The sequence below is a fragment of the Primulina eburnea genome, chromosome 3, assembly GCF_022965805.1.
Source record: "Primulina eburnea isolate SZY01 chromosome 3, ASM2296580v1, whole genome shotgun sequence".
NCBI lineage: Eukaryota > Viridiplantae > Streptophyta > Magnoliopsida > Lamiales > Gesneriaceae > Primulina > Primulina eburnea.
In genome coordinates, this window is record NC_133103.1 from 96237 (window position 1) to 118777 (window position 22541).

The 22541-nt window shown below is 38.9% G+C and overlaps 1 protein-coding gene across 5 annotated transcripts in view; it reads right to left on the minus strand.

Moving 5' to 3' along the window:
- Positions 1–757: 757 nt before the first annotated feature.
- LOC140824973 (CHD3-type chromatin-remodeling factor PICKLE-like) overlaps positions 758–22541 on the minus strand; it is a 42046-nt gene continuing 20262 nt past the window's right edge. Inside the window, exons 19-31 of one of the 5 annotated variants that reach the window (XM_073186411.1) lie at positions 9015–9124; positions 8846–8927; positions 7904–8101; positions 6031–6181; positions 5836–5938; positions 5606–5680; positions 4927–4988; positions 4752–4828; positions 3990–4117; positions 3085–3571; positions 2647–2770; positions 2128–2201; positions 758–1332 (exon numbers count right to left, since the gene is read on the minus strand). In XM_073186411.1, coding sequence (XP_073042512.1) covers positions 955–1332; positions 2128–2201; positions 2647–2770; positions 3085–3571; positions 3990–4117; positions 4752–4828; positions 4927–4988; positions 5606–5680; positions 5836–5938; positions 6031–6181; positions 7904–8101; positions 8846–8927; positions 9015–9124 — 2049 coding nt within the window. In that variant the 3' untranslated portion in view covers positions 758–954. Of the gene's footprint in view, positions 1456–2082; positions 2404–2646; positions 2771–3084; positions 3572–3989; positions 4118–4751; positions 4829–4926; positions 4989–5605; positions 5681–5835; positions 5939–6030; positions 6182–7903; positions 8102–8845; positions 8928–9014; positions 9125–22541 lie in introns of those variants that run through there. The other 4 variants (XM_073186413.1, XM_073186412.1, XM_073186415.1 and 1 more) reach the window with 4 other exon arrangements.

A 22541-nucleotide genomic window follows, 5' to 3' on the forward strand; every position in this document is an offset into this window, starting at 1 on the left:
GTTTAGTAGTATAAAAAAAAAAATTGGCTAAAAAAACCTAGAATCTTCAGCTTTCACTGGAAAAATAAAACCCAAAGGCTCAAATCCTTTCTTTCCCTTCGTATCCCAAAAAGGTTCACTCTTTGTGAACGAGACACCACTTAATCGGTAACAGAGTAGCTTGTGGACAAGCCAGCGACAGAGTAGCTTGCAAATTTCCCTAGAACTTGAGTCCATAATTTATTATTTATTTATATATCGTTTAACCTATTCATCAACCTAATTATTAAAATATCATTTAAAAAAATCCCTTTTATAGTTGAATTTTGTAGGCAGGTAAATATAATACCGTCTAACAATATTATTTAAAAACCATAACATAAATACTCGAAATCTACAAAATTTAAAAAAAAAAACATAAAAAATTTGTTTTGGGTAAAAAAGGTAGCTCTTTTGGAAGTGTTTTTCAAATTTCTTCTCTCGATTCACATGATGGACAACACCAACACGGTCAGAACAGACTACGCAGGGAAATAAAGACCACATAGCGCATCTATACAATGGATTCAACTCAATTCAAATCCAACCACTCACAATTAATTAGTTGAGTGTGCGCACTTGTTCACGCACATTTGGTCTTCTGTTAAATCACCCGTGCTTATCTGCACTTGCTAATTTTTTTTGGCGTGGGCATATATATAATCGTTTAAAGCATATCACAATTACCAACCAGAAAACAGATGCATCATATTGGAGTCCTGAAAACAGATGCACCATATTGGAGTCCAGGTCAATAATATAAAGATATTAGTAATCAAGTCTTGAAAAGATTACACAAGACAGCCCATTGATTTGATGAAGTTTTTTTTTACCCTAAAAGAAAGAAGAATAATACTTCCCTTGTAGTCATTCATAATCAAACCGTTTTTCGAAATAGAATACTTATAATAGAGTTGAGAAGATATGGCTGGCTGGCTAGTCCAAAAACATGTCTGACTTCCTTTCGAAAGAAGTAATGATGCTAGCATCATCGTCATCCACAACCATTTTTGTAGCTCCTTCACTCCCATTTGACGAAGCATTAATATTTTCAATGCTGATTTTTACTTCTGCTTCTGTACCTATATTCACAACTCCGAACATAATATTATCCGTTGCAGTTGTGGGTGTAGCAGAGGCGGTAGTAGTTTCAACGCCTGGAGAACATTGTTGCTTTGCTGAAAGTATGTGATTTATCTCTTCATTAAATTCTTTTAACCCACCCAAATTTCTTCTCACTTTCAAACTTGCCGGTCTATTAGCTAAATATGCTTCAACTGAATCTTGGTCATTGTCTAAAACAACCCTGCACATCTGCAAACAGCCCCTTCATAATATATCCAACTAGCTCATCTCAGCATTTACAAATATTGTGATACCACTTTCGTCATATAACATATCCAACTAACTCGTCTCAGCATTTACAAATATTGCGACCTATGTTGCATGGATACGGGTACGAGTATCGTATCGAATACGATACGGATACGGCGATACGTCAATTTTTGAAAATATAAGACACGATACGGCTAGGATACGACAATCATTAAAATATATATAAATATTATATATATTTATACTTCATATAAATTTAGTATTGAAAAGTAAAAATCATAGAGATAGATGTAATATGCGGCGACGGCGACGGCGGCGGCGGCAGTAGTAGCAGTGGCAGAAATAGAGAAGAAGGGGGACGCGATATCACGAAAGAGAAAGAAAGAGACGACAAATGTATATTGGAATTTAAAAGCCCAGCCCAATATATGTTAAAGTATTTTCCTTTTAGTCCTTAGCAATTTTAATTTTTTTAATTAACCCATAAAACTTCTAAAAATTTACAATTTTGCCCAAACGTATCCGAAAAACGTATCCACGCCGTATCCATGGCGTGTCCTCGCCGTGTCCAAAACGTATCCGACTGGTCAACCCTAAACAAAGTCAACGACACGGATTTTGGGGTATCCGACACGCGTATCCGCGTATCGTATCCGTATCTGTGTCGTATCCGTATCCGATACTTCAAAAAAAAAAAATTCAAGGTATCCGTGCTACATAGATTGCGACACTACTTCCGTCAACTTAATTTAAATATGTATATAACAAACTTACTTCATTGTAGAGCCTGGCCATATCCAAGCGATCTGATCTTTTATCACAAGCAGCACTCAGAATTTCCTCGGGAGCTGAATTAATAAAGGTCATATAGTCTTATCAGAGAGAACATGCAAACCTCATGTAAGGGCTAACAATAATTGCAATTTCTAGGCATATCACAAGAAAGAAAACATTCATCAAGACTTGCATTGAAAGAAAAGTTTCAGAGTGCCCAAACATAATTTTCAACAAATCTCACCTCAATTCACGATTGCAGCAGATGTCAAGAATCTGCCGATCGGGAAAAAAAAGAAAGAAAAGTCTTATAATATAAAACAATGCATAGTCAAATGGCTAATCTCCCTGGGTATAACCATGCACGAGAGAACATATAAAGCAAACAAAGCCTGAGATACGTCAATGCAATAAGTGAGAACCCAAACACATAAATTTTAGAAAAGTTAAAATTCAATTTTCTCATTGGTCCGCAGAAACTTAAAGAAAAGAAAAGAAAAAGGAAAGAAAGACACATACAAATAATTTCAACTTGAAGCAACTGGTTGGTCATCTGAGAATCCAATCCATTGGAGCTTGGAATTTTCACATCTGCAACTTTCTGCCCTGCCACATTACTTGGCATGTTTGTTTTCTCGTCACCCTGAGATTAAAATCTTGTTCAAACAGTATAATTCATGTTCAAAAAATCAAATTGCAGTTTGAATGGAGCAAAGAGAATTTTATCAATTAATTAAACTTCAAACAAACAGAAGACAACAATATAATATCTCATGGCCAGTGAAGAGCCAACAGCACCAAGACAAGTAAAAAATTTGTATACTACTCTAATACCCTTTCATACAATTACAATGGAAACACTTTTCTACTGTTTCTGTTACTCATTAGACATGGAAATCCAGTTATAATCAAATAAGATCCCAACCATAAACTAATAGGGAACTTAAAAGAACTTACCAAATATTCTTTTTGTTGCTCTGCATTGAGTCCTTTCTCTAAAAGCAGCACCCTTTTCTTAATAAACTCAACTTGTCTCCTCTGCATTTCTCTAAAATGATATAGCACAGATTGGTCTTGAAAAAGTTGCACTCGGGATGGAGTGTCAGGAGTTCCACGTGGAAAATCAGCTCCAAAATCATTGGCACCATTAGTTCCCTTTGCCTGATTACCAGTCACATCACCATGTTCTGAGTTTGCACCGTTATGTGCAGGAGACAAACTGGGAGTAGGCCCATATGCTTGAGGAATTCCAGAAGACGCTTGAGCCTGCAGAGTCCCTGATGGATGAATTTGTGTTTGAGAGGTTCCTAAATCAGTATTTTGTACTTGGGGAGCTCCTGAGACTGGTAAATTGATCATAGTAAGGTTCAGCTCTTGACAGATAAGTTCCTGGAATCTCAAGTCCTTGTCATCGACAATTGCTTGCCATCTTCCATAACCATGTCTACACGTCCATACAAACAAAAGAAAATCATGATAACGAACATAGAATTTGAGGAAAGTTAAAAGAATATCTTGTTTAATCAAATAAAAATGCCATAACCTGCTTAATCCCAAAATTTAAGTTAGCGAGTAAAATATTATATGAAGAGACCTAATTGGTAAGGAAAAGAAAACACTATCCTGCCATATTCAATTAGCCATCTTAATGAATTTGCCAAAACTTATTGCATCCAGGGCCACAAATTCACAATTATTTCTTCCTCCAAACAATTTTATTCCTCATACTCCCACCTTTGACACAATATCCATCAACACCTTCCACATTATTAGGATACTATATTGTCAGCATTATCTTTGCTTTTTCCAGCTAATGAGACTGGATGCTAACACGCATGGAAGAAAAAGGAAAGAGGTTGTACTTCAATAATGCTCGCAATAGCAACCGATCATGGTGCTCCTTCCAAAGTTTTCCTACTTTTAATCCCGGGTAGCGAAATATAATATCATCTGTGAAAAGAATAGCGCCCTCCTTTGATAAAGCTCTCACCTGCCAAGTCAAAGACGAGCTTTCAAGTGTAAGTGAAAATCATAAGCAAGCAATGAACTACTCAAAGGTCTTGGAAACCTTGTCAATCCATGTATTGCATAGCTACTTCGGTATAGGGACTAACAAAACTTTAGTATAAACATAAACGGTGAAAGCCACCTCTAATAATACGCTTCATTTTGGGGTATATGTTGAAGGACAGTTCACTAACATCACAACTAAAACAGCCAAGCTTAAGAAACTTAGGTGATTTTGTACCTTAAGCACAGTTACATTCACCATAGCGAATGTTGTATTTTTAAATAGGGTTAATTCCTTAAAGAGAATCGTGCAAGGAAAATTTTATTGAGGTCAGCAGAAAAAAAAAAGGAGAAGAAGAATGTCTATACATTTAAAACCCAAGGCAGTAGCTAATTAGAATCCATCGGAGAATTAATTTTAGGTGTCACATGAATGCAACCGGTACGGTGCATCCATGCAGTAGGTTACAGCAACATGGATTCTCATACCTATTGATACTAGAAATAACAAAGACATAGGAAACCAGCTAACTAAAGTATTCAATTCTTCAGTTGCAATCACAAGAGACATGTCTGAGGCATTGATAATTGTTTTATAGTATCGTGGAACTTACTTTGTCCCTAATAAGAAGTAATGTTCCAATCCTAACAAGCACGTCTTGTATCCTCAGTCCCTCTTTGGGTACACCATCTGCAATCAAGAGAATGCAATAATTAAACAGGTTCTGCACCAAGAGAGTTTTAAAGATAATCGTTGAAGTTGCAGAAAATATTAGTACAATTAATTACCTGAAAATGTAAGCGAGTCCGTTATCTCTTCGGCTATGTGTGATAAGAAAAGCCTCCCATAACTATATAGAAAGTAATTGAATTCAATACATGTACTGTGAAACATAGAAAGAGCCCAAAGTATGTTTGACACCAAACAAAAAATATTTTTTTTTATAGAAAACTATTCTTTATTATAATAAACTTTAGATTACAAAATTAGTGGATGAGTGATCCACAAAATATCTCAGTGATTAAAAATAGCCATAGCTAGCAAAAGATAAATCTCCAATCCCTAACTAGGTCCGATATAAGCATAGACAAAAGCTTCCATAAAAATTTTAAAAACTTAGATTTTGAAAAGAAGTCAGAAAATCTCACAAGTTAGATGGCTAGACCCCATTAACATATTGTGCCTTTTCAAAAGTCAAATGATCGATGCAAAACATTGATGATGCTAAAAAAATGTGATGATAAAAAATAGTAATCACGTCGACTAACTCTTAAGATGAACCCAAATAGTTTACGATTATATTTGTATGACGAAGATATTGGCTGCTTAAGCATGTAAGCCAAGTTAAACAAAGATACAAGTCTGAGAAGCCTAAATATGTGTACACACTCTGACATTGGAACTGATCAATCAACATTACTATGATAAATACGGGACTTGAAGTAGGCTGGAGTAATAATCACATACTCCCTAATCTCTTCATAAGTCTTCTGCTTTAGACGTGGTGTAAACTCTGCCCAGTCGAAGTCCCCTACGCCAAACCTGTGAGGAATATTAGGAATTGCTTGCATTATCCTTTTATATTGAATGAATCTAACAAAAATCTCATACAGAGAATATTGGAGCAAGCAAGAAATGAAGGAGCGTGAAAAATGGCATCTAATGACACAATATGTAAAGAATACTCTATATGGAACCTCATCAAAATTTGGACAAATAAAGCCCTCTGATTTTGGTTAAATCCAAGAACTCGAAAAGATCTCCCTTCACCTTCCATCAAAGGAAGTGGTTCTGAAGTGTCTGCCAATAAATTATAACAAACGGGACAAAAGTTAGATAGTATTGCTGCATTTATACTACCAACTGATGCATAATCTGTATTTAATCTATACCACGAGCTCTTTTTCTGTAAGGTCTCCTAACAGTTGCAGCTCCAGTTGAAGCTGTTTCATTATCAGTTAACTCAGCTTCATAATTATCGTCTTCTCCATCCGAACTTACATCTTCCAAACCAGCGAGATCATCTTCTTCAACAGATACCATCTGTAATTCAGCATACAAAATAAGTAATAAAGGGCAATGGTATACAAGATATTATGATGTTACCCAAAATCTCAAAGTATTATATTATCAATCAGAACTCAGGAAACTCATGGCCCAAAGGAAGATGGAAAAGAGAATCAGCTTGAGAAAATTGGAATATTCAGCATTCAAGAAAATGAAACCATAACCTGACCAGGACTCAATTAAACAAATCCGCCAAAAGCAAAGGCAATTTACACAAGTCTGTTTTAGATTTGACAATAGAAAGCCACGTCGCTAGGGAACACTTTAGCATTTCTTGGGAATGGAGAACGGAAAAGAAACACACAAATGGCCGCTTTGCACTTGATATTATAGAACTGACCATGGTTCCTCAACAATCAATTTTCCTTATGATGGAGAGTGAAGCCAGAACCAAAACCATCTGGCTATGGTTTGATTGGGTTTTAGCCAAAATTTACTCCCTTAACTAAAAGGCCAATAAAAACACAAGAATCCAGCTCGTAAATCCACCAAACTATATCAAACTTATTAAGCTTAGTTATTTAAAAATTATTCTATACGATGAATCATTCTTTACTATCTGCTAAAAAAACAAAATTCTATTTATTGTATAAATCAAGTAACTAAAATCATATAGGCTAAGCCATCTACTTATCCTCGGAACCTTAATGACCTAAGGACTGGGGACTTAGGTTTTCGGTTCTCATTTCATTTCAATTTTAATTTCTGAGAAACAATATCAAACAGTAAGTTTTAGGTTTCCAACTTATTTACAAGTAAAAAATAACACCACCTCTAGTTCTGTATGTCCCAAGTTCGGTTCACAGTTTAAACTGAATCGTGGTAGGGTTAATTTGACACTTCCAAAAAGGATAAATCTGATATTTGCAATGTGGATTGCCGATTGCATGCGTAACGGATGACAGATATCACAAAAAAAAAAAAAGAAATGAGACATACTTGGACTTACAGGACTTTCTTTTTTTGAAACTGACATGTAGGACTTTCTATGACGATTTGACTTGCCTCGTTTCTTACCCTTCCCATCCATCGTTTCAAAAGGTGGTATGAATGCATACCCTCTCCCAAGGGAAGAAATGGGACCTCTTCCCTTTCCGTGTCCCTATTCCCCCTCCCCCACCCGCCCCCCACCCCTCTTGCTATTAAATGAACCCTAAGTGAGAAATCTGAAGTCTGAACCGTAAGAAAAAAATTACAAGACCTTGATATTCTTAAATTTATATAAATACTACTTGAGCACTACAGGTTTGTTACGTCATTAAAATCTACATCCTCCTAGGATTCTTCAATCTTAAATTCTCAGGGCATATGCTCCTCGTCAACCATTTGGCAGATTTTCTCCGACAATAATTCCCTCCATTAGAGACATGATTCAGTTGTAAACAAGGACTAAAAGTAAAATACCATAAAAATTTTGAGTTTGTGTCAATTGACAAAACGAAACATTGAATTTATAACAGGCATAACAAAAAGTTCATCTCTTACTTAAACAAATAAAAAAATTATAAGCGTTGAGATATCATGCACACCTAGCACAAAACTATGGCAAAAGTACATGACTACGTAATAGTAAACGAAAAAGGTTTTCATGACTACGTTGTTTGATTTATTTTCTTCCTATTAATCATTCCAAATTCTATCATGTTGTTAGCATTTGTCAGCAAGTAACTCAAGTGAATTGACATTTAAATACAAAACCTGTTTGCGGCTCCTCTTTCCTTTTCCCATAGCATTAAACTCTTCTATTTTTTGCACTTCGTATTTGTCTCGCAAAAGGTCTTCCCAGTAGCTTGCTCGTTCAGGATTGTTTAAAGGTGCTTTAGATTCTGCTGGTATTGCAGGTGCTTCCTCCTCTGCTGCCAATTCTACTTCATCAACGTACTCAAAATTTGCTACCTGAGGCATGCGCTTGATGATTACAAAAGATTCAAACAGACATGCAAATCCTTCAATTATCAAAAGTAGCTCCCCATGAATGAAACAGTTCTGAATAAGGAAAATCAAACCTGATATTTTCCCATATTGCTAACAACAATGGATATAAAAGCTAGCATTGGCTTCTTTGAAATATCACAGGTATCTTACCATTAGAAACCATAGCAAAATCATAAATACATCAACCACCTATAAGCATCAAAATTTTCAGATTGAGATGCTCCATAATATCATATCGCGTGGGGTATGATATAGAGTTTCCAATTGTTGTTATAATTCACTCAAGGACATGGATGAGCATAGATCCATCTACACACATTAGAATCCTGATGGCAAGACGCTCATGAACCATCAGAACACCAAAACAGGGCAGAAGACCCCATAAATATTACATTCAGGCTGTATTTTGTATGAGGGATAAGGTGGGATTAAGTGATGGTTTTGGGCTTAAACCATGTTAGGTTCATTTTTTAATAAAATCCTTTTATACAGCCAATCCCTCCTTAATCTTATTCGTAAAAATCAAACCAAATATAACATTATTTTATCACCACATATTATGTGTCCTTGTCTTTCAATTTTTAATCACTTATTTACTAATAATTCAATAATATCATCCTTCGAACCAATCGTAACCTCAGTGATTCAATGATAATGTTTAGATTGTAACAACAAAATATACTAATACTTAAGAAAGTTACACACCTTAAAGGCTTTCAAAAATCCATCCTCCTCTTCATCATACAATGAAGACTCTTCATCTTCGATTTGTTCGCGATTAAGTAACCTAGATTCAATTACGGGTTCAGATTTATTATGAAAAACATGAACTTTATCGCGTCAAAGGAATCTTTGGGAATGGTAGATGATTTACCTATCAATTGCAGTATCATCATAATGAATTTGCCGAGATTTTACCAATTCGTCATTGTCATCGGCAAATAATTCTTTTGAGCCATACCTTATGATATCATCCAGTTCCTCCTGTAGCAAAATCAAAGTGTCTCAGCACAAGAATATAAATGAGAATGTGGTACAATCTGATTACTTCATGTACAACAAACAATTAAAAATATCCGAACCTTGTGTTTTAAAAGTAATAAAGGGACACATTGTTGCTTAGTTTGGCTGGGTAGATTAATAAAAGGATCGTTTGTACTTTTTATGTAATTTGATGAATATACACCAGAAAATAATTTTTAATTATTTTTGTCACAATTAATCATGATCTCTCTCCTGCCCAATTTTTTTACTCCATAACAGGAGTGTAAACGAACCAAATCAAGCTAAATATAGAGAAAACTTTAATGTTATAATTAGATATATTCGAGCTCAAATTCAATTCGAAACTCGAAATTTTACTAATTTTGGCTTGAATTCGATTCAAACTCAAAATATTCAAATATATTCGCAAGTAACTTTAAAATAAATACTGGAAATATATTTATTTAATAATTATATTATACTAACAAAATATTAAAGCACACGGACGGCTCACAAACTATAGAACAAAAAAATTGAGCTCAAGTTTGGCTCGAAAAAATGTTAAGACATGTTCGCGTTTGGCTCAAATTCTATAATTCGAATATCAATCAAACACATTACGAGCCGACTTGATTCGTTTAAACCCATACACCATAAAACACCAGTTCATCTTTCCTCTTCATCTCTTTATTCTCCACCACCGGCACAACTTCCCACCATACCCATCATTTCCTCCTCTTTTCTTCACCTTCTTCCTCATCTATGTCCTTTTTTTATCTCCTCTATGATTCCTGTTTATCCTTTATCCATAAAAATGTCTCTAAAAGAGATGTATTTTCACCTTATGAATCCCAAACTTGATCTTTTGCCTCATTAATTTATATTTCCCTGTTTCCGCACTGCCTTCATCACCACCATTACCGCTCGGTGTTAATGGGCAAGAAACAGGTGAAAGGATGGACAAGCCAAATGGGATGACGAGGCTGCAGTGCATTGGGCATTTAATCACTTTTAATCTCTCTTTTTACAGTGTACAGAATCTGGCTACGGAATAACGGCTAGGAAATTCGCACGCAGAAATAGGATAATATTGGAAGATTAAGCAATCCTCCTTTTATCCAATATACCAAAATGGCCAGTTACAAAATCTTTCTTCGCTGATTCTGGAGTGTAGCCAGATCCTTAGGAAACCAAGGAGTTCTCATGACCGTAATTCAGAGCATCAAAATCACACGACGGGGTGTGCTGCTTCCCAAAGAGTTGGCTAGGTCTTCAAAAGCAGTATATTACTGGAAGAATACACCATATTAACATTCAGGAAGGAAGTGAAAGTGGGACGGTAATGAATGCCATGTCCTTGAAGAAAAGAAAATAATTCCGTTGAGAAGTGCTGTAACAGTTGGATTAGGATATATGGACTGCCTTGGGACTTATGGTCGACGGAAGTGTTGTTTTGGGATTGAATCACTCGGTTGACGAGGTTGAGGGTTTAGCTTTAAGGATTGGGTGTAAGATAGAAGGATGGCCTATTATGTACTTAGGCGCACCATTAGGAGGGAATCCGAACAAGATGGAATTTTGGGCACCGGTCGTGTCAAAGATGTCGAAAAAGTTGGCAAGCTGGAAAAAATCGTTTCTGTCAAGAGGGGGACGTTTGACGCTTATTAAAGCGGTGCTAAGCGCTATGCCAACTTACTATATGTCCCTTTTCAAAGTACCAAACCTGAGTGGCTAGGTGTATGGAAAAGTTGATGCGAGATTTTCTATGGGACGGATCCGACGGGGAAAGGCAGTGCCATGTTGTTAGTTGGGAACAAGTTTGCAAGCCGAAAGACAGGGGAGGACTTGGATTGGGTAACATTCGACTTCGAAACAAAGCTCTCTTAGGTAAATGGTGGTGGAGATGCGCGGTAGAAAAGGATTCCTTGTGGAAAAGAGTGTTGGCCAGCATCTACGGGAAAAAAGAAAATGGATGGGATATAAGGTTGGCCGGGACATCGACATTGAGGAGCCCTTGGAAGTTTATCTCTCGTTCTCACACGACTTGTCATCAGTTGATTGCCACGGTACTCAAGGGGGGAAATTTGTTTAGATTCTGAGAGGATAAGTGGGTTGGTGAGAGGACTTTCAAAGAGCGTTTTCCGCGTCTTTACCGTCTCTCTTCGTGTACCAATAAGCCAATTAACTCTTCCAATGTCATTCTTGGTCAGTCTAGCTTTCAGTGAGATGTTAGGTTTAGAAGAGGGTTAAATTCAATCGAGTTGGGAGAGTTCACTATCCTTTTAGGCGTCTTAGAGTCGGTTACGTTGTGTGTGGGTACCTCGGATTTTCGAATTTGGTTGGGGGATTCCTCTGGAGTCTTCTCGGTCTCATCTCTTTACTCATCTTTCTTTCACATTATCAATTTTCCTCTTTTCCCTTACTACTCATCTATTTGGCAAGTACCGACACCACTAAAGGTAAAAGTGTTTTCCTGGATCGTGGCTTTGGGGAAGTTGCAGACTTGTGATGAGATACAGAGAAGGCCGGGCATAGTCTTAAGTCCTCATTGGTGCTGCTTATGCAAACAAAGTGGGGAAAATCTAGATCACATATTGCTACATTGTTCTTTTACGACTAAAATATGGAACAGAGTTTTGCAGCATTTGGGCTTCCATTGGACTTTCCCATGCAGATCTCAAGACATGCTGCTCAGTGAACCGGGATTCATAAAGGGGAAGGGTCTCAAGGATTTTTGGGGGATAATGATTCATGGCATTTTTTGGTCATTATGGATTGAACGATACAGTAGGATCTTCCGGGACAAAGAGGATTCATGGGAGGAGCTATGGGAAAAAATCAGATTCAGAGTCGCGAGTTGGACCCTCAACATACCGCAGTTTCAGCATATGCTTATATCGGACCTAGTCAGGGATTGGAGATTTATCTTTTGCTAGAAATATGTTTTTAATCACGGAGATGTTTTCTGGACCACTCATCCACTGATTTTGTAATCTAAAGTTTATTATAATAAAGATAAGTTTCCTATCAAAAAAAAAATTATTGGAGAGCAATGTGGGGGCTTGACGGATATTAGCGCCGACACTCTTCAATTCCGAGAGCTTGGAGCAGCTAAGATTAAGGTGAAGGATACCGAAGGAGGCTTCATTCAAACAAAGATGCAGATTCCACTAGAAGGAAGGACTAGAGATATCAGAATTCACGTTGAATCTTTCGATCATAAAGCTTACGACCAGTACGAACGGCAAACTTATGCACAAGTGGTAGCGAATGGCAAGAGAAATTTGGCAGGGTGGGGGAAAAAACATCTACAGGGAACAAACAAAGAAGAAGGAAGACGGCTGCAGGTATAATGAAGAAATGAAAGTTTCGGGAATTTTATCAGAGCAAGGAACAAGCACGAAAGAGTCGAGTTTAGGATCTGGGGCCGATCAGATGGGGGAGAAGATGGAAGAGCAGCAGGGGCCGATGATATCTAAGGATCAACATAAAAAAACAGAATGTAAGAGTGATAAACTGTCACAACCAGTGGGGGGAAAGGCGATTTTTTTTTTTTGATAAGAAACAAAATTTTATTAATAATATTAATTTGCAAAGTACATAAAGTGGATAAGAAATCCACTAACAATCTCAAGGTAAATAACTAACAATACACATAAAACCAGTCTCTCAAAATATCAGAAATAGACAATCCTTCAAAATTCTTATCCACTCGGATCCAATTAGCCGTTATGATCTTGATTTTCCCCCAGCAGTCTTCTTTTGTTTCCTCCACGTCTTGGAAAATCCTTCTGTTTCTCTCCAGCCAAACCGCCCAACACATACCATGAGTCACCTGTTGAGTTATGGAGCCTAATTTAGGTTTGAGGGTATTCTGGTAATTAAGTATCCTGTTATTCTGTAACCCTAAATCGTCTATTATATAAAGACGTGTTTAGGCTATAGAATGTATGACAGAAATCAGAGTGACTGAGAGGGTGAGAAAAACCTGTTGTAACTTGTGTTTTTCATCTTAGTGAAATCTGTCAGCGGCCAGTGGACGTAGCTCTCGCGACGAGAGTGAACCACTATACATCTGTGTGTTATTTCTTTTCGTATTTCTAATCGTTCGTTAAAGGCGGATTAGGGCGTCTAATCCTAACAACTGGCATCAGAGCTCAGGTTCAAGTGGATTTTCGAAAATCAGGTTTTGATTCTTCGAAGGGTATCGATCGATTTCAGGTTTGCAATTCTCTGTTTGTAGAATTTGCAATTTTTGGAGAAAAGAAAATAGAAAAGTCTTCTATTGGGTTTCTGCCGAGGAAATTGAAAAAAAAAAGGGGGGAGATTTTCTGTTTTGTGGTGTTCTGTTCTTGCTCGCCGCGAAGAGGAGAAGCCCGAGCATCGCCGCCAACCCCCGACCGCACACCGCGCCGCGCCCACACCAGAACCGACCCGCGCGGACAGAGAACTTCCCTGTTCTCTTCTACCCGAGCTGAGCGCCGTGGCTGACCTGCCGTCCAGACCCCACCACCGACCACCGACGCCGCTGGACATTCGCCACCGATCACCGCCGATTGTTCACCGTTTTTCTTGAACGAACAGTGAACAATTCAGAAATTTTTTGACTTTGGGCTGAGATATATTTTGGGGCAATTTTGTGAAATTATTTGGCTGATTAATTGATTGGAAAGTATCTGAATTTTGAGCAATGGCAGGCGATGAAAGTACCGGTCACAGTATTAGAAAATTCAATGGGACAGATTTTGCGTTCTGGAGAATGCAAATTGAAGACTATTTATACGGGAAAGATCTTGAACTTCCATTGAGTGAAAAACCAGAAAAGATGGACGACGTTGAATGGAATCGCCTTGACAGAAAAGTTTTGGGAGTCGTCAGATTGACGCTGACTCAAAGCGTTGCTCATAACGTGGCGAAGGAGACAACTACAGCGAGTCTGATGAAGGCTCTATCTGATATGTACGAGAAACCCTCTGCGAACAACAAAGTGCATCTGATGAAAAAATTGTTCAATCTGAAAATGGGTGAAGGTACTTCTGTAGCTGCACATCTAAATGAATTTAATACTGTCGTGAATCAATTATTATCTGTGAATATTGATTTTGGGGATGAGGTTCAAGCCTTAATTTTGTTGGCATCTCTCCCGAATAGCTGGGAGCCCATGAGGGCAGCAGTCAGTAATTCAGTCGGCTGTGCAAAATTGGTATTTACTGATGTGAGGGATCGTATTCTAGCCGAGGAAGTTAGAAGAACTGATTCTGGAGAAACATTGAAAGGCTCAGCTCTGAATGTAGAAAATAGGGGGCGAAATAATAACAGAAATTCAAATTGGGGCAGGGGCAGAAGCAGATCAAATTCGAGAAATGGCAGGGGTCACTCTAAATCTGGAAAAAAATTTGAGTGCTGGAATTGTGGCAAGCAGGGTCATATGAAAAAGGATTGCAGAGCCCCGAAGAAGAACGGTACTGAAAAAGATGATGGAGCAAATACAGTAACAGAAGAGATCACTGACGCATTGATTCTTTCAGTCGATAGCCCGATAGATTCATGGGTCTTGGATTCGGGAGCATCCTTTCACACCACCGCTCACAAAGAAATAATGGAAAATTATGTAGCTGGAAATCATGGGAAAGTCTATCTTGCAGATGGTGAGCCACTGGATATTGTGGGCATCGGGGACATCAAATTGAAGACGACAAACGGGTCTGTTTGGAGTATCAATAAAGTAAGACATGTTCCGGGTTTGATGCGTAATTTGATTTCAGTGGGACAGCTTGATAGTGAGGGTTACCATGTCAATTTCGGAACCAATAGTTGGAAGGTAACTAAAGGAGCGATGGTCGTCGCTCGAGGTCAGAAAACAAGAACCCTATATATGACTTCTACATGTAGAGACACAATTGCAGTTGTTGATAGCTCGAAGAACACAGAGTTGTGGCATTGCAGATTGGGCCACATGAGTGAGAAAGGAATGAAGATTCTTGTCAAAAATGGTCAGATTCCGGAGCTGAAGTCTGTTGAACATCAGTTTTGTGAAAGTTGCATTTTTGGGAAACAGAAACGTGTCAGTTTTCTAAAGGTTGGCAAGGAGCTGAAGCAGAGAAAGCTGGAATTAGTGCACACTGATGTGTGGGGGCCCGCACCCGTTTCTTCTCTTGGTGGATCACACTACTACGTGACGTTTATAGACGATTCTACAAGGAAGGTTTGGGTCTACTTCATGAAGAACAAGTCTGATGTATTCAGCGCTTTCAAGAAGTGGAAGGCTTTGGTTGAGAATGAAACGAATCTGAAAGTGAAGTGTTTGAGATCCGACAATGGAGGTGAGTACGTCAATGCAGAGTTCAGAGAGTATTGTGCCATGAATGGGATCAAGATGCAGAACACTATTCCTCGAACGCCTCAAGAAAATGGAGTAGCTGAAAGGATGAATAGAACGCTGAATGAACGTGCAAGGAGCATGAGATTGCACGCCGGGCTGCCTAAAACCTTTTGGGCAGATGCAGTCAGCACAGCAGCCTACCTGATAAATAGAGGACCCTCTGTACCTCTAGATTACAAAATTCCAGAAGAAATTTGGAGCGGTAAAAAGGCAAACCTTTCGTTTCTGAAAGTTTTTGGCTGCTTATCATATGTTCATATTGATGATTCTGAGAGAAGTAAACTTGATTCGAAATCTAATAAGTGTTTTCTTATTGGTTATGGTGACACCGAGTTTGGTTATCGTTTCTGGGATAATCAAAATCGGAAGATCATTCGCAGCAGGAACGTCATCTTCAACGAACAAGTTCTTTACAAGGATGCTGTTGGTAAGACTTCTGACAGTGGGAGTTCTGCATCGAAAGAGTCTACTGTGGTCAATTTCGGAGATTTTGGAGCTGATAATTGTCCGACTGTTGAAGAAAATCGGGGTATTGTTGAAGAAGAAGTTGACGAGAATGTGGCTCCAGAGGTAAATCCGCAAACGCCGATTGCAGAACTGAGAAGAGAACTGAGAAGATCATCCAGAATCAGCAAACCAGTCCATAGATGGTCTCCGTCTCTCAATTACATTTTGCTTACTGACAGAGGTGAACCGGGATGTTATGAGGAAGCAGAACAGTCTAATGATTTGATTGAGTGGGAGGCAGCCATGAAAGATGAAATGGACTCACTGAAATCAAATGAAACTTGGACATTGACCAAGTTGCCGAAGGGGAAGCAAGCACTGCATAACAAGTGGGTTTACCGGATTAAAGAAGAACCTGATGGAAGCAAGAGATATAAAGCCAGATTGGTTGTCAAGGGTTTTCAGCAGAAAGAAGGCATTGACTACACCGATATTTTCTCACCAGTGGTGAAGCTGACGACGATCAGAACAATTTTGAGTTTGGTTGTGAAAGAAGATCTTCATCTGCAGCAGATGGATGTGAAAACTGCTTTCCTTCACGGCAGTCTAGATGAAGAGATATACATGCGTCAGCCACAGGGCTTTGAGATGAGAGGGAAAGAGGAGCTTGTGTGTAAGCTTCAGAAGAGTTTGTACGGTTTGAAACAGGCTCCAAGGCAGTGGTACAAGAGATTTGACAGCTTCATGAAGAATAATAGTTTTGTGAGATGTGAAGCCGATCACTGCTGCTACATTAAAAGATTTGATAATTCCTATATTATTCTGCTCCTTTACGTTGATGATGTGTTGATTGCTGGAGCAAGCTTGCATGAGATTGACAGGCTGAAGAGGAAGTTATCTACAGAGTTTGCAATGAAGGATTTGGGTGCTGCAAAACAAATCCTTGGGATGAGAATATTCAGGGACAAGGATGTTCTAAAACTTTCACAAGAAGACTATGTGAAGAAGGTTCTTAGCAGGTTTCAAATGCAGGATGCGACGCCAGTCACTGCACCACTGGCTAGTCATTTCAAACTATCCAAAGATCAGTCACCCTCGACCGAGGAAGAGAGGAACTACATGGCCAAAGTTCCATATGCCTCAGCCGTTGGTAGTCTTATGTACGCGATGGTTTGTACACGACCAGATATTGCTCATGCAGTGGGAGCTGTCAGCAGGTTTATGAGTAATCCAGGAAGAAAACATTGGGAAGCTGTAAAATGGATCTTGCGATACTTGAAGGGTAGTTCGGGATTCGCTTTATGTTTTCGAAAGTCAGATTTGGGCTTGGATGGATATGTTGATGCTGATAATGGTGGTGATATTGACAGTAGTAAGAGCAGGACTGGGTATGTCTACACCTTGGGTGGTACCGCAATCAGTTGGGTTTCGAGACTTCAAGATGTCGTCGCTCTTTCTAGCTGTGAAGCCGAGTATATTGCAGTGACAGAAGCTGCAAAGGAGATGATGTGGTTACAGCCTTTTCTACGCGAGTTAGGCCAAAACTACGATGGGAGTGTATTGCATTGTGACAGCCAGAGTGCCATTCATTTGGCAAAGAATCCAGTTTACCATGGCAAAACAAAGCATATACAGGTGCGTTATCACTTCATCAGATCTGCTTTAGAAGATGGAGTATTGGCGCTGGAGAAGATCCCAGGGAGTCGAAATCCAGCTGACATGTTGACAAAAGCCGTGACGAGTGAGAAGCTGAAGTTGTGTGCAACTTCAGTTGGACTTCTTGGATGAGACATTGAAGTGAAGCCGCTACAGATGGAGGGATGATGAGATTAGTCTCCAAGTGGGAGATTGTTGAGTTATGGAGCCTAATTTAGGTTTGAGGGTATTCTGGTAATTAAGTATCCTGTTATTCTGTAACCCTAAATCGTCTATTATATAAAGACGTGTTTAGGCTATAGAATGTATGACAGAAATCAGAGTGACTGAGAGGGTGAGAAAAACCTGTTGTAACTTGTGTTTTTCATCTTAGTGAAATCTGTCAGCGGCCAGTGGACGTAGCTCTCGCGACGAGAGTGAACCACTATACATCTGTGTGTTATTTCTTTTCGTATTTCTAATCGTTCGTTAAAGGCGGATTAGGGCGTCTAATCCTAACATCACCACCTTCCAGAAAATTTTACCTCTTTTGCCAAGTTTTGAACCCAAATCAGATTGAAACAAATCTTGTGTTGTCTTTGGCAAAACCCAAACCAATTGCAATTCTTTCAAGGCCCTAGCCCATAAAGAGTAAATGAAATTGCAATGCACAAACAAATGATCAATGGTTTCCTCATGCTGTTGACACAACACACACAGTTTGGAGAAAGTGAACAACTAGGTAATCTCTTTTGCATGACGTCGGCTGTCGGTAATTTTGATAGGATAGCAGTCCAAGAGAATATCTGAATCTTAGACGGAATTGGAGTTTTCCAAATAACATTGTGAAACTTGAATCGAATTGGAGCATTGGAACCCGTGAAAAAAGAATTGAAAAAAGATTTGACAGTGAATATCCCCGACGAATCCCCCTCCCAAATTTTAAAATCATCGACTCCTTCCACCAATCTCACACCCTCTAAAGTGAGTAAAAGAGCTGAAAGCTGAGTGATCTCCTCCTCGCGAAGAGATCTACGGAAATGCAAGTCCCAAGCTATATTGTGTGATGTAGGATCCACCGAAACAAAATGAGAGATAGAATGATTATGGGCCAAAGAAAGCTGAAATAAAGAGTGAAATAAAACCTGAAAAGATGATTCCCCCAACCAAATATCCTCCCAAAACCTTATTTTATTCCCCCCCCGAACCACTAATTTAGTTAGCCGGTGATAAGTCGGGTATGAGGCTGAAATAAACTTCCACGGACATCTAAAAGTCACATTCTTGGCCAATCCCGCATCCCACCCATTCTCTTGTAGGCCATACTTACTCTTAATTATTCTTTCCAAAGTGTGTCATCTTCCACATTGAATCTCCACCACCATTTCCCCAATAAGGACTTGTTTCTCAAGCATAAATTCCCAATTCCTAATCCTCCTCTATCCTTCGGTCGGCAAACTTTTTTCCATCTAACCATGTGACAATGTGATTCTCCATCATTCCCATCCCACAAAAAATTTCTCATAACTTTTTCCATCTCCGCCGCCACTCCTTTTGGTATCTTGAATAGTGACAAAAAATATATCGGTAGGGCAGTCAAAACCGCCCCAATCAAGGTCAGTCTAGCACCTTTGGACAGGAATGCCTTTTTCCAAGATGCCAACTTCCTAGAAATCTTAATCATGATCGGCTGCCAGAACGAAACTTGTAGTGGGTTACCCCCTAGAGGGACTCCCAAATATTTTATTGGCCATTCTTCCCTACCACAACCAATCCCTCTTGCTATATCTATCTCCTTCACTGCCTCTTGATTTAAACCCAATAAAGCACTCTTATCCCAATTAATCCTCAATCCTGACATATCACAGAAAGAATTCAAAACTCTAACCAAAAAGCTAAGGTGTTCCTCCGACCTTACAAAGAACAATGTATCATCCGCAAACTGTATGTGTGAAACTTCCACTCTATCTCGGCCCACTTCGAAGCCCCTTATGAAGTTTCCTTCTTTTGCTTTGTCAACCAATCTACCCAAAACATCGACCACCATATTGAACAAAAAAGGTGATAACGGATCACCCTGTCTAAGGCCTCGGTACCCTTTAAATTTCCCCCTCGGTCTCCCGTTGATCATAACCGAAAATGAAACATTAGACACACATCCTTTCATCCAACTTCTCCATCTCTCCCCGAAACCCTTTTTTTGTAACACAAAATCCATAAAATCCCATTCAACATTGTCATAAGCTTTCTCAAAATCAATTTTCAAAACCCAGGTTTTTTTTTTTTCTTCCTCCCTTCTTCCACCAACTCATTTGCAATTAAACAACAATCCAATATCTGCTTTCCCTCAATGAATGCGTTTTGGTTTTCTGAAAGTGTTTGGTGTAAGACATTTTTCATCCTTCTGGCCAAAACTTTAGCAATGATCTTGTATAAACTAGTTGTGAGACTGATGGGTCTAAAATCTTTGACCTTTAAAGAGTCATTCTTCTTTGGTATCAAGCATATGTATGTTTCATTGGTCAACCCATTAACAACCCCCTCTTCGAAAAATTCTGCGAAGACCCTCATTAAATCTACCTTTACTGTATCCCAGCAATTTTGGTACAGTGCGACAGTGTATCCGTCGGGCCCCGGTGCTTTGCATGTATCACAATCGAACACCGCCTTCTTAACCTCATCTTCGGTGAAAGGTTGTTCTATCTCATCTCTCATATCATCATCAATAGATCCCCATACCACTCCTTCAATTCCAAATCTATTCACGGGTCTTTTGCTGTACAAACCTTTGAAATAATCAACAATGTGCGTGACAATTAGAGCCTCATCCTCTATAACCCCTCCATCATCCAACTCCAATTTACTAATCATTGCCTTATTTTTCCTGTGGTTGAGTAAGGAGTGGAAGAATTTTGTGTTTCGATCTCCCTCTTTTAGCCAAGTGACTTTCGCTTTTTGATGAAACATACGGTTACGTTGACACACCAACTCTTCCAACTCACATTTTTTCCCTAATCTTTCGGCCACCCCTTCCTCATTAATCCTCCCCTCACTCTCCAATTCATCCAATGTCGTAATTTTATTACACAGATCAGCTTCATTCATGTCAATCTGTCCGAACTCTTCAGCATTCCAAAATTTAATTTCTTCCTTAATAGACTTTAATTTCCTCATGAATTTATAGCCTTCCCACCCTTGAGCTTGATTACTATTCCACCAGCAAGCAAATTTACCTTTGAAATCTTTATGTTGCAACCACATATTCTCAAATCTGAATGGAGTAGGCCCCCATTTCAGCTTCTGTGTTTCCAGCACAATCGGGTAGTGATCAGAAGTAATGCGAGGCAAAACAGATTGTTTGTGATAAGGATATAGATCGGCCCATCCACGCAAGAACAAGAATCTGTCTAACCTACTACAAATCGGTGTAGACCTCAAATTTGACCAAGTAAATTTTGCATTTGTTAGAGGAGGATCACATAATTCCAACTCCTGAATCAACATGTCAAACCCAGCCATGCTTGTAGTTTGTGTGTGGCTATTAAATTTCTCTGTCAAATACCTCACAACATTGAAATCCCCTCCCAAACACCACCTTTCCCCACACAGAACTCTCAAACCAGCCAATTCATCCCATAATTTGTATCGTAGTTTTGGTGTATTTGGTCCATATACTGCTGTAAACCACCAACTGTCTAAGTCACTGTTCTTGTTTATGCATACCGAGACTGAAAATTCCCCAATCATATTATCCGCTACGGACACAACTCTAGAATCCCACATAACCAAAATACCCCCTGATGATCCAATGGAAGGTAAATAAACCCAATCAACAAACCTTGCTTTCCACACGCTTGCTATAAATCTCCTATCAATCAATTCTTTTTTAGTTTCTTGTAAAATAGTCAGATCTGGATTTTCCTTTCTTAACATTTCTCGAATGAAAGCTCTTCTCGTTGCGGACCCACCACCTCTTATGTTCCAAGACAAAATTTTCATCTTAAAACATTGTCACCCGATGCACAACTTCCCTCTGTCTTCAAACGATCCCCTAGCTCCAACTTTTTAATTCCCATAATATCCAAACAGTCAAACACTCCATCATTATCGGACAATGTCATCATCCCACCACCATTCCTGTCAACCTCGTGGATGTTACCGCCTGACAAACCCGACTTATCACCAACCACTAAAACTCTATCACTCTTAAAATCCCTCCCCACCCCATAAATATTATCGAAAGAGAAAACTGATGTAGGAATTGGATTATCGGAAGATTTAGAATGCACAGAAATGTTTTTGTTATGTACCTTAGCTGAAGGTGATGCAAAGAGATCTCCCATGTCCTCCAACCCCAACCCAGTGTGTGTCGTTGAATCAGAACTGATTGACATATGAGTACCCATGTTGTTAAATTCGCTATCATCTTCAGATCCGCTACTGTGATTCATTTGAAAGTCCTTGTCCTCCCATGTGGCATCTTGTTCGTCCCGCAAAGAATCATGGTCCAACCATCCTTCCTTGATCTTTATTGTTGTATCGTAATGTGTATCAGAGCAGTCCATATCTTTCTTTGCTTTTCTTCTGGAATAAACAACATCAAAACCCTTATCTTGTGTACCGAAATCCTCTGTGCTGTGTGTCCTGCATTTATGGTCATTCTCTTTGTTTGTCAATGTCTGTATTACTCCCTTGTTGAAATCATCCATTACTTTCGGATTAAGCCTTTTGAGAATCTTGATATGTTTACTCCCTCGCACTGGTGCTGATCCCACCCCTGAGATCCCTTTTTTTCCATCGAAACTGGATTTGTTGAACCCTTGCTGATCTTTACCGAGAAACACTTCCATCCCTTGAATAATCTTTGTGTTGCTATAATTCAATTGGTGATGATTTAATTTCTCCACCTCACTCAAAGAAGCCTGTTGTCCAGTACCATTTTGCCATTCCTTT